At 42.3% G+C, this 13,289-nt stretch overlaps 1 protein-coding gene across 1 annotated transcript in view; it reads right to left on the bottom strand.

The window, feature by feature from the left end:
- Positions 1-13,289, bottom strand: part of prkg2 (protein kinase cGMP-dependent 2) — a 66,402-nt gene that overhangs the window by 26,851 nt on the left and 26,262 nt on the right. The window contains exons 7-9 of the mRNA XM_078396866.1: positions 12,593-12,687; positions 9,816-9,884; positions 8,547-8,645 (exon numbers count right to left, since the gene is read on the bottom strand). Of these exons, the coding sequence (XP_078252992.1) occupies positions 8,547-8,645; positions 9,816-9,884; positions 12,593-12,687 (263 nt within the window). The remainder of the gene's footprint in view (positions 1-8,546; positions 8,646-9,815; positions 9,885-12,592; positions 12,688-13,289) is intronic.

Genomic DNA, 13,289 nt, shown 5'->3' with positions numbered 1-13,289 from the left:
ATTTACAAGGTCACCCAGGTTTCGTTGTACTTCCCCTTTTCCTAACCTGACACCATTCAGATAATAATCTGCTTTCCTGTTCTTGCCACCAAAGTGGATAACCTCACATTTATTCACATTATACTGCATTTGCCATGCATCTACCCACTCACCCAACCTGTCCAAGTCACCTCATAGCATCCTCTTCACAGTTCACAATGCCACCCAGTATGTAAACAAAAAGGATATTGAACTCACAGTGCCTCTTTGGAAGGACTATCCAGTCTGTTTTACACCTCTGGCCTTCCTTAATTGTTTTGTTAGTTATTTTGCTCCAGTCAGAAACCCGCCCAAATTTGCTAATTTTACTTTCAATTCCTTCATCTATTAATGTATATTGTAAATAGCTGTGGTCACAGCACTGAGCCTTGCGGCACCCCACTAGTCACTGCCTGCCATTTTGAAAGTGACCCATTAATCCTTATACTTTGTTTCCTGTCTGCCAACTAATTTTCCATCCATGTCAAAACCCTGTGCTCTCCCTGTGCCAATACCATGTGCTCTCATTTTGTCCACTAATCAAAGGATTTCTGAAAGTCCAGGTACACTACATCCACTGGCTCTCCCTTGTCCATTTTACTTGTTACATCCTCAAAAAATTCCAGAAGATTAGTCAAGCATGATTTCCCCTTTGTAAATCCATGCTGACTTGGACCGATCCTCTTACTGCTATCCAAATGCACCGCTATTACATCTTTAATAATCGACTCCAGCATCTTCCCCACCACCGATGTCAGGCTACCTGGTCTATAATTCCCTGCTTTCTCTCTCCCTCCTTTCTAAAAATGTGGGATAACATTAGCTACCCTACAATCCACAGAAATGATCCAGAATCTATAGAACATTGGAAAATGATCACCAATGTATTCACTTAGTGTTAGAAAATAACTGCAGATGCTGGTATAAATCAAAGGTATTTATTCACGAAATGCTGGAGTAACTCAGCAGGTCAGGCAGCATCTCAGGAGAGAGGGAATGGGTGACGTTTTGGATCGAGACCCTTCTTCAGATGCATTCACAATTTCTAGAGCCACCTCCTTGAGTACCCTGGGATGCAGACCATCAGGCCCTGGGGATTTATCAGCCTTCAGTCCCATCAGCCTACCCAACACCATTTCCTGACTAATGTGAATTTCCTTCAGTTTCTCTGCCACACTAGGTCCTCTGTCCCCTAGTACATCTGGGAGATTGTTTGTGTCTTCCTTAGTAAAGACAGAACCAAAGTACCTGTTCAAATCTTCTGCTATTTCCTCGTTCCCCATAATAAATTCACCTGTTTCTATCTTCAAGGGACCCACATTTGTCTTAACTATTTTTTTCCTCTTCACATACCTGAAGAAGCGTGTACTATCTTCCTTTATTTTCTTGGCTAGCTTACCTTCATGCCTCATCTTTTCTCTTCGTATTGCCTTTTTAGTTACCTTCTGATGATCTTTAAAATTTTCCCAAACCTCTGGCTTCCCGCTCATTATTGCTATGTTATACGTCTTCTCTTTTATCTTTGTTCCTGTCCTTGACTTCCCTTGTCAGCCACGGTCACCTCTTACTCCCCTTAGGATCTATCTTCCTCTTTGGAATGAAATGATCCTGCATCTTCTGGATTATTCCCAGAAATACCTGCCATTGCTGTTCCACCGTCATCTCTGCTGGGTCCCTTTCCAGTCAACTTTGGCCAGCTCCTCCCTCATGCCTCCATTGTCCGCTTTATTCAACTGCAATACTGACACTTCTGATTTTACCTTCTCCCTCTCAAATTGCAGATTAAAACTTATCATATTATGATCACTACCTCCTAATGGCTCTTTTACCTTGAGTTCCCTTACCAAATCCAGTTCATTACACGACACTAAATCCAGAATTGCCTTCACTCTGGTAGGCTCCAGTACAAGCTGTTCTAAGAATCCATCTCGGAGGCACTCTACAAAATCCCTTTCTTGAGGTCCAGTACCAACCTGATTTCCCCAGTCTACCTGCATGTTGAAATCTCCCATAACCACCGTAGCATTACCTTTGGTACATGCCAATTTTAACTCCTGATGCAACTTGCACCCTATATCCAGGCTACTGTTTGGGGGCCTGTAGATAACTCCCATTTAGGTCTTTTTACCCTTACAATTTCTCAGTTATATCCACAATGACTCTACATCTTCTGATTCTATGTCACCCCTCGCAAGGGACTGAATTTCATTCCTTACCAACAGAGCTACCCCACCCCCTCTGCCCACCTGTCTATCTTTTCGATAGGACGTATACCCCTGAATTTTCAGTTCCCAGCTCTGATCCTCTTGCAGCCATGTCTCTGTAATTCCCACACCATCATACTTACCAATCTCTAACTGAGCCTCAAGCTCATCCACTTTATTTCTTCTACTTTGCGCATTCATATATAACACTTTTAATTCGGTATTCATTTCCCCTCTCACACCGGTTCCTATTTCACCTAACCTTACTCTCTTATCCCTTGTTGAACTTTCCGTCCCATTAATTGCCCAACCAGGTGAATTAATTATTTTCCATGAGAGCCAACTACCACTGAAGTCAAGCCAAATGGCTCCGATCATCTCAGAAGATTACTTCTCCAGATGTTGCAGAATACTCGAATGAATCTCTGCAAGTGTAAGCTAGACAGCATGCTGACTGGTTGAAACATGGCCTAGTTCCTTAACACAAATATCCAGGAATGAAGGAGGTTGCAGAAAGTGGTGACTACTGCCTGATCCATCACGAGTATTCACGTCTCCATCATCGATGGAATCTACAGGAGGCACTACTTCCAGACATCCACTAATGTCAACAAAAGCGCACACCACCTTGGCCATGCTCTCACCTTGCTGCTACCATGGGGCAGAAGGTACAAGAGCCTCAGAACTGTTACCTGCAGGTTCAAGAACTGGATCTTCCCATCAACAATCAGGCTCTTGAACCACAGTGCACAACCCTAACCACAACTCTACCTCAGCAATAAACTTCTATGGACCATTTCTAGGTTGCACTACATACTTCAACTTGCACTATTTGATCTGGTCATAGTGTATAATTGATCATTGATTATATTATATTTATTGTACATTATTTATTGAGCTGTTGTGTTAATGAACCTGTAAACTAGCACCAAGTAAGAATTTCATTGTTCCATTCCCCTTGCTTCTGGCAATTAAAGCACTTTTGACTCTTGACTCTGAATGTGGACAAGCTAGGCACACTTCATCCACTATTGCAGCAGCATGTAATAGGAGCACCCTGCTTTGCAAAACCCAGGCGTCGGGAAAATAATTCATTCTGGATCAATTAGCATCATTAAAGTAAAAACCTTGGTCAATGAAAGTGATTTAACTGACCTGATAGATTCAGTGGAAACTAGGCACAGAGCCTGTTACTGACGTAAGTATGAGCTGCAGATAGGGTGAGTTGGCCTCTCCACAATGCAGCCTCAGAATCATACAAGTCCTTCAGCCCACTGAGTCTTTGCCAACCATTAAGCACCCATTCACACCATTTCTACAAAAACATCTATATTATTATTAGCTCCTCCTAGATTCTGCCACTCACTTATACACTTGAGGTAATTTACAGTAACCAATTATCCTACCAATCCACATGCCTTTAGGTTGTGGGAAGAAACCAGAGAACCCGGAACTCGGTATACTCCCTTGGGGAGAACACACAAACACCATAGAGTCAGCACCAGAGATCAGGATTGAACCCGAGTCACTGGAGCTGTGAGGTAGCAGCTCCAGCAGCGATGCCACTGTGCCACCCACCTTTCTCACCTTCCATTCTAATTAATTGTATTCCACGTCATCATACATTAACAGTGGCAGCTTCCTCTGGCGTTCCCATCAGATGGGGTAACCATATAACAGTAAGCTCTTTCCACATACGTTCTGACCTGATGAGTGTTTCTACCATTATGTCAAATGAGCACTGGATGAAGTGTAAGAATCAACGCCCAATTTTCACTCTTTCTATGACAGCATATCTGATAACTGTTTAGCACCACTCCGAAGTCCCCTTTGTATATAAATAGTCTCCTACACTGTAATGATCCGTTCCTAAACACTGCACCTTTGTGTTGACTTCTCCATTTACTGCACTCTCTGATATTGCATATTTGGGATGTTAAGGTGTCTTGTAAACTGCACAAAACCCAATTAGGATTTTCTATTTCCTTAGCAGTGCCAAACTATAACATAAGCAATGCATGGTTGTACTAACAGCAGAGTGTCCCCAATTAAACTCATTAGGCTATCCTTGAAAAATTAAAGATGGATACAGAGACATTTTTTAAATAATGGCAACGAAGCAACATATTTCCTTCACTGATTGAAATTTGCATCCAATACTGTATACAAATTACAGATTTTGCAAAGAGTAAAGGCAAAGGATGTACTAAAGTACATATTACAAATTAAATGCTTCAGAGCATAAGATACAAACCAAAACAACATTCCACAAGCAAACAGTGAAATTGTAACAGAGAACAGACCTCCTATTGAAACAAAACACACGTGGTTTATTCTCATTTTAATAGAACTTATGCCAGTACTTCACATGGCTCAGGGTCTAGAATACCAACAGTGAAAGTTCAAATGTAACTATCATTTTTGATAATCCTTTGCTCCTTGCACCATTAAATATTAAACTAACCTGTAAAATATTACCTCTAAGAGGGATGCACTTTGTTATGTTTAACATATGATTATGCTAGGTACTGTACCTCCACCTGTAATAGTGTGTACATATTACTGTCAAAGGTTGGGTTTGCTCTTTTATCTATATTGGATTAGCTAGCCGCATTCTGGAAGAGAGTGGAGGCACATGAGATTTTAATGCCCCAGGACTAAGAAAAAAAAGGCAAATATTACCACACTTACTCCCAGAAAATCAATAAGGTTGCAACATCAATTTTCATATTGACAGCAGTTTTGATGCAATAAAAATTTGCTTAGACAAAGTACCTGAACACTACTTGGCCTGAGAGATGTCTCGGTAATTTTAATAAATTGCCGGTGTCATAAAGCACAGAAAGCTCCTTTAAAGATGGGCATGTAAACCACGGCAGCCCTAGTTTGATACTGCACAGCAGCAAACTCTCTACATTGCTTCTGCCTGTGCTACAATGGAAGCTGAAACCTGCCCTAAAATATCACCCCCACCTCTGGGACAATCCGATCACTTCTCACTGATTCTACTGCCCACATACAAACCCCTCAACCGCAAGACCAAACCTACAATTAAGATGGTCAAAATATGGCCCGAGGACGCCACCCTACAACTCCAGGACTGCTTTGATCGCACAGACTGGGACCTGTTTGCACAACAGACGACCTGCGGTTCTGAGGTAGACTTGAAGGAGTACACATCCACTGTGCTCTCCTACATCAACTGCTGTGTGGAGAATGTCACAGTGGACAAGGAAACAAAGATGTTCCCAAACCGGAAACCATGGATGAATAAGGAGGTACAGAACCTGCTGAGGGCACGCAACAATGCCTTTAAATCTGGTGACACTTCAGCATACAGTGTTGCCAGGTCAAACATGACCAAAGGTATAAAAAGGGCCAAAGACACCCACAGGCAATGGGTGGAAGACCACTTCAATACCACGGACACCAGAAGCATGTGGCAGGGTGTCAGGGACATCACTGACTACAAGAGCAGCCCTGCCTGCCCCCACAGCGATATCACACTAACCAACGAGCTAAACACCTTCTTTGCCCGCTTCGAAACTGGCAACACCACCTTGAGTGGAAGAACCCCAGCCAAGGTGGAAGGACAAGTCTTGCAATTGAGCACACAGGAAGAACAATGCGCTCTGCAAATGGTCAACCCACGCAAGGCTGCAGGCCCAGATGGAGTTCAAGGAAGGGTACTTAGGGACTGTGCTGAACAGTTGGCTGAGGTATTCACCAGGCTCTTTAACCTGTCGATATCTCTGGCTTCGGTCCCCAAGTGCCTGAAGTCGGTTACCAAAGTGCCGGTGCCGAAAAAAGCAAAGATCACCAACCTGAACGACTACTGTCCGGTTGCCCTAACTCCTATAATCATGAAGTGCTTTGAAAGGCTGGTCCTCTCATACATCAAATCCAGCATCCCTGACTCACTGGACCCACATCAATTTGCATACAGGGCAAACAGATCCACAGAGGACACCATCTCTCTGGCTCTTCACACTGTCCTGACTCACCTGGAGAGACAGGGCACGTACGTGAGGATGCTATTCATTGACTATAGCTCTGCCTTCAACACGGTCATCCCCACCAAGCTCATCACCAAACTCCACCAGCTAGGCCTCAGCTCGTCATTATGTGACTGGATTATGGACTTCCTGCTGGAGCGACCGCAGGCAGTGAGAATGGGCCCGCACCTGTCCTCCACTATCACCCTGAGTACCGGCACACCACAGGGCTGTGTTCTGAGCCCCATGCTCTACTCCCTATTCACACACGACTGTGTTCCTGCATTCGACACCAACACCACTCTTGTAAAGTTTGCAGACGACACAACGGTGATCGGGCTGATCACCAACAGTGATGAAACAAAATACAGAGCGGAGCTGCAGAACCTGGCGGACTGGTGCTCTGATAACAACCTGTCCCTAAATACCACCAAGACCAAGGAGCTGATCATCAACTTCCGTTGATCACAAAACGGGGAATACGCCCCGATCCTTATCAATGGGGTCAGTGTGGAGAGAGTGTCCAGCTTCAAGTTTCTGGGCACTCACATTTCGGAGGACCTAACATGGTCCACTAACACAGCTGCGCTGGTCAAGAAGGCACAGCAACGACTGTTCTACCTAAGAACACTGAAAAAGTCTGGTCTACCCCAACAGCTGCTGACGACCTTCTACCTCTGCACCATAGAGAGCATCCTAACACATGGCATCCCTGTGTGGTACCTCAGCTGCACGGAGGCAGAGAGGAAAGCTCTTCAGCGGGTAGTCCATAGAGCTCAGAAGACTATCGGAACACAGCTACCAGCCTTGGAGGGCATCTACAACACACGATGCCTCAGAAAAGCCACCAGCATCCACAAAGACTCTTCACACCCCTGCAACAGTCTGTTCGAACCTCTGCCATCGGGCAGACGATACAAGGTCTTCTACGCCCGCACCTCCAGACTCAGGAACAGCTTCATCCCCAGGGCCATAGCTGCAATGAACCGGTCTTGCTGAGCCGTATACTAATTGATTTATTGCATTCCCAATCTCATTGTACCCCTGTACAATGACAATAAAGATATATTGTATTGTATTGTATATTATAAATGGACTTTAACAGCAATCTGGTCGCTTCTCCAGACTTATCCGGATTATTTAATTGATAGATTGTACATAGCCATGTCATGGTGAGATTTGAACTCGTATCTCCAGATGGTAAACCTGGCTGTTTGACTGTTTCTCCCATAATGACGTCTGGCACACCGGGGGAAAACTATTAATTACCTCGCTAGGTTTAATCACATGTTGAACATCATGAAAACATTCTTTGGCACCTACCCACATCTGACATGCTTCACTACACGTGATTGATCTGGTGAATAATTTATCTCACTCTTGTTTCAGAAAAAAACAGAGAAGCCTCTTTGGTCCCTGCACATATTAAACTCAAACGTCCTCTCTATCGTATGTGACGAAGTAACCAAAATCACACTGAAAACGGGTACCTGCTTCCTGCCCTCTTCTGCTAAGATTTTCACCACAAAACTTTAAAGTGATTTCTGGCAACAGATTGAAAACAGTAAATGCTTTCCCCTTAAGAGGTGCGGCAATAACAATAATGCGGGCCTATGCTATCACTCAACAAGGCACACCCCTTGATAAGGGTTACGCAATAAGCTGCAGGTTTGGCACCACTTCTTTCTTAATAAGTATTCAGTAGCTGAATGATGCAAATAATGGAAATCTGAAAAAAAAATCAGCAAATGTTGAAATACACAGCAGGCCAGGCAGCATCTGTGGACAATAGACAATAGGTGCAGGAGTAGGCCATTCGGCCCTTCGAGCCAGCACCACCATTCAATGTGATCATGGCTGATCATTCTCAATCAGTACCCCGTTCCTGCCTCCTCCCCATACTCCACTATCCTTAAGAGCTCTATCTAGCTCTCTCTTGAATGCATTCAGATAATTTTCCTTCACTGCCTTCTGAGGCAGAGAATTCCACAGATTCACAACTCTCTGACTGAAAAGAGAGAGACACAGCGTAAATATTTCACTACTAAGATTTTTCAATTGCTTTAAGGGCTTTGACTTGAAACCATCACTGAGAATGTGATACAAAAACAAACCTTCTCTGAGCTGACAGACATAAATTAATTGAGCAGTATATTTCCAGCAATTCTTCCCACAGGTCTATATCAATATAGTTCATTTTTATCTGTCCCAGAGGGTGGTTTATACAAGTGAATATGTCTAAATATGTTAGTCCCTATCCGTAACAGTGCTAATTGTAGGTATTTTTACTTTTTTTTTCTCAATATAACTCATGATAAGAACGACTTACTTGGCTTGTCTCTTCTCATCATCTTTCGTTAACTCTGCCACATAGCCCTGCAGGTAGTTTTGGAGTTCATCAAATGTCCCAACTGTTTGATTGAATGTTCTATCAAATACAACAGGATAAGAACATAATTAACATATTACCTATTATATTACTAAGACTCTCTGTTTGTTTGTGCATTTTATTAATTGTATATTGTTTGGGAAGACATGGAAGGGTGACGTTTCAAGCCAGGACACTTCCTCGGACGAATTGTGGTAAGGGGGAGAAATTGTAATAGGTTCTCCACTGTACTGCAAACGAAGCTAGATTGAGAAATGCAGACAATTGTGCAATGAGCCACCTACTCGAGCTTCAGTGGTTTCAATGTTACTCACCCTCACACTACCTGATATAGGTGATTCCACAACTCGATGACTGCAAAGTGACAATAATAACAATATCGACAACATTTTTTTGCTTTTGAGGAAAGATGTTAAATTCACTTATTCAAGATTTATGATTCACAAACTCAAATTTCAGATATGTAATGATCCGGGTACAAGCAATTTTGTGTCATGAAAGATGTTAAATTCACTTATTCAAGATTTATGATTCACAAACTCAAATTTCAGATATGTAATGATCCGGGTACAAGCAATTTTGTGTCATGGAAATTTGTTATTGAATAATACACTGAAAATGGAAACTACGAACCAAAGCAAAGCAAATAATTTCACATGCGATGGATTCGTCTGCTCCTCCAAATCTGCAATGAGGCTTTTTCCTATGATAGGATTGTGCCTCATGCATCGCACTGTTGTAATCTATCCAACCTACAACAAGCCTATGCTAAGCCCCCTTTCAATGAGACATCTGAGGATATCCTTCCTGCCTCAAATTCGTGTATCTTTCTTTGATAGGGTTGAGGGTTGTGTGGAGGTGGATTAGTTGAAATATACAGCTCATTTTGCAGAGTTAATTGGCTGTGCTTTTAATAATTGTCTTTAGGTGGATGGTTTATGCTGCACGCTCTGCTATCTGCAACATGTAATCTCGCTACAGGGTTTCTTTTAAATGCATTCTCAAGCTTTGTTTAGCATTTGCAAGGGTGGGGGGTTATTTCCCATGCTTAGCTGCTTTTGAGAAGCTAGTAAAGATGGGCCTCCTTCCAGAACTACAGTTCGCCTGGCAAAACTCTGCCATCTTCATTTAATGAGCAAATGAGCAGTTTACAAGAGTTTCAGTCCTTCAACTGGAAAGTTCAGGGTTTGCCACCTGTACAAAACTCACTCTCTGTCCATGACAAGACATTCCACGCCATTTTCGTCAGCAATTATGTTAGCTGACCTGACATCATCACTGTGAAAGATAAAAGATCAAAAGTATTTCAGAAACATATCAAACATTGCTTTGAAATAGACTGAGATCTGTCATCCTGAAAATTCAACTCTGCCTTCAAACAGAATAACCTATCAAGTCAAGCATTCTCTCACCCCCACAGACTTTCCCATCTGAGCCTGTTTATTGGTTTGTTAATCAGTTTTTTTATTCTCCAAGATTAATTAACAACTCCGCCTAGTTCTCCGTCTGAAGTACAAAGGGATGGGTGATTTGATGTGGGAACATTTAACAGCCACATTCCCTGCAGAGGATTGCATTTGAATTGCAGGTGGAGGTTGGGTGACTGTGCTGCCATTGGTTTTTCTGATCTACATTCTCTGACCCCGGAGGGAAGTGCAACATCTGAAGTTTTACACCACAGAAAACAAGCTGATAAATTCTCTGCAGTGCTATTATATTAGGAAAGAACTACTGAAGATTGACATAAAATGCTGGAGTAACTCAGCAGATCAGGCAGCATCTCCAGAGAAAAGGTGACGTTTCGGGTCGAGATCCTTCTTCAGACTGAGGGTCAGAGGAGAGGGAATCTGGAGAACTAGAGATGTCTATCCTAACTTTGTTGATTTGATCTAAAATGCCCAGAAATTTGGCCCAATTGTTTCTGTTTCAGCATAAAATGTACATTAAAAGCAAAATTTGCTGTTTTTTTAAAAGTATTTGCATAGACACAAAATGCTGGAGTAACTCAGCAGGACAAGCAGCATCTCTGGAGAGAAGGAATGGGTGACGTTTTGGGTCAAGACTCTTCTTCAGACAGACTTCGGGACAGGCTGCCTGTTCTGTTGAGTTACTCCAACATTTTGTGTTTATCTTTGGTGTAAACCAGCATCTGTAGTTCCTTCCTACACACCTCTGGTGAATGTCACCCTCATCGGGACATTGGACTGGGTACATCCCACTGTGGTTCACCCTGATGCAAATTTCATTTGGCCGTCACCTATCTCACCTGTGATATCAACATCACCGTGCATGTCTTGCTTCAATTATTTTGTGACCAACATTGGACCAATAGATTGTGATCCACACCTTCCATACTGTGCTCAGAAGAATTGAGCACATCATGCTGAAAACCCCTGCAGAGAATTGTCTGAGATTTAAAGTGATGTCACCCGGATATTGCTGCTAAATTTTATCTATCATCCACTGTTTCCTCTGAGAATTTTATTGCTCTTAATAAGTCTATCACCTTGTGGTACTGTGCAATGTGACCTACGCTTCTGATCAATCTCTGGCCTGATTACTGTTAATGATAATCTCCGGCCTGATTGTGGGATTTACCCTCTGGCCTAATTGTAGCTTTAAACTGCTCTGGTGAAAATCCCGTTAACTTCTCAGAGGCGACTCTGGGAGAACTGGAAACTCAAACGCTTCTCCAGAAATAAGGCCAAGCCTATTTTAGCTTGTGTGTCTTAATGAAATCCCATTCCAAGGAAGGATGAATAAAAAATTGCAGTCCTGAGCAACTCACTAAAACTACACGTGTAATAGAACTGAAGGTAGACACAAAATGCTGGAGTAACCCAGCAGGTCAGGCAGCATCTCGGGAGAGAAGGAATGGGTGACGTTTCGGGTCGAGGCCCTTCTTCAGAATTGGTACATGGGGCTACCTTGTGTTTGATAATTGGTAAGGCTTTGATTATGTAGGGTCAACACCAACGTCGATTTACCGATGTCCAAGAGTTGATTTTGTCCAAGTTGGAAAATACAGATAATCACCGAATGCAGTAACTATACCTCCACTGTATTGTAATGAATGGTGTTAATGGTTGCCAGTTAATATTTATTTATAGACGTTCTGTGCCTAGTTATAATGATGCAGAATCAGGAGGTCCCACGTTCAATAGATCGTGTCAATGATCTTGCAATATCAGTTGATATTACATTATTTAATCCAGTATTGTTCCACTGGTATCAATAAAAGCGATTGCTAGTTCATTTTTTAAGCAACACTCTTAAGTGGCCTCCTACGGTGTTCTTGAGAGAAAATAAGTATCTGATAATTCCATATAAACAGGTTTTTTTCAAGAATGGTTCTCCTTGGAATTCAATAACATTTATGGGAGCTTGTTCGAATATACAGTATTTGTAAGTCGGGCAGACATAACCGAGGAGGGCCCATAGTCAACTACCAGCAATACCTGGGCATGTCAATATGCAACTTCTGGACATCAGTATGTCACCTGCCCATGTCGAGGATCAACTGGCAAATAGGATTGAAATCATTCCCAAAGAGTGAAGATAGCAGTGGCCAGCAATTGGTTTCAACAATCTCAAAAGTATTGCCATCTGAGTACTACTCTTGAGCTACCTAGCCATACAAGGTTTATATTTTCTGTCCAAAGCAAGTAATTCACATTAAGTTATCACCCAAACTTTATTGTCTATTACTGAAGCATTTATTTCAAAATCTGCTTTTGTTGAAACTAATGGGATTAATTTTCACCTTGCTGCAAAGATACAAGGCTGAATCTCCTCAGGGCACAAGCTCGGAGTTAAGGTCTTTAGAAGAGGCTTGCCTTTGCATGAGGATAGTCTGCAATGCATTAGGTTCCCTTGAAATCAATACAACTAAGTCTGTGAAAGTGAGTATGACCATTAAATTCTTGTCCAAATTTAGTGCTGGAGAATAAAGACAAGCATGTCTGCCTTGTTTACATTAAACCAACCTGACCAGAGCCTTTTCCCCAAAGTAATCTCCTCTCTGCAGGATTTTGATCATTTTTGGTTCCAGATGGAGCTCAGTGCTCTGAGTAACTTTAACCTAACACAAAAATGAATGGTGATAAAGTTTAGTAAATTCATAAAACAGTGTTTACAAAATTCAAATTAACATTTCAATGACTTGTAATTATAAACAGTGGCATGTAGGTGAGGGGATAAAAATAAAACAAAGTGAGACAACATCTCTAACCTGCCCATTTAAACAGGGGCAGGTCAGTGGACAGAAAACTTCACTGAAGATATTAGGCTTTAGACTTTAGAGATATAGCACAGAAATAGGCCCTTTGGTCCACCAAATCCACGCCAATCAGCGATCCCCTGTACACTAGCACTATCCTATCCTAAACTCTAGGGATAATTTACAATTTCACCGACATCAATTTAACCTACAAACCTATACATATTTGGAATGTGAGAGGAAACTGGAGCACCCGGAAAAAACCCATGGTTTTCCCCACAGGGAGAACATACAAACTCCATACAGGCAGCACCCGTAGTCAGGATCAAACCCGAGTCTCTGGTGCTATAATGTAATTACTCTACCGCTGCGCCACTGTGCTGTCACATGCCACTCACTGTGACAGAACACCCATGATCAACGGGTATTTAATTTCTGTCCATTCTGTGAGGTAAAAGTGGCCA

This window comes from Rhinoraja longicauda, chromosome 1 (assembly GCF_053455715.1).
Source record: "Rhinoraja longicauda isolate Sanriku21f chromosome 1, sRhiLon1.1, whole genome shotgun sequence".
In the NCBI taxonomy this organism is placed as follows: domain Eukaryota; kingdom Metazoa; phylum Chordata; class Chondrichthyes; order Rajiformes; family Arhynchobatidae; genus Rhinoraja; species Rhinoraja longicauda.
This window is presented reverse-complemented; position numbering and strand designations above follow the sequence as displayed.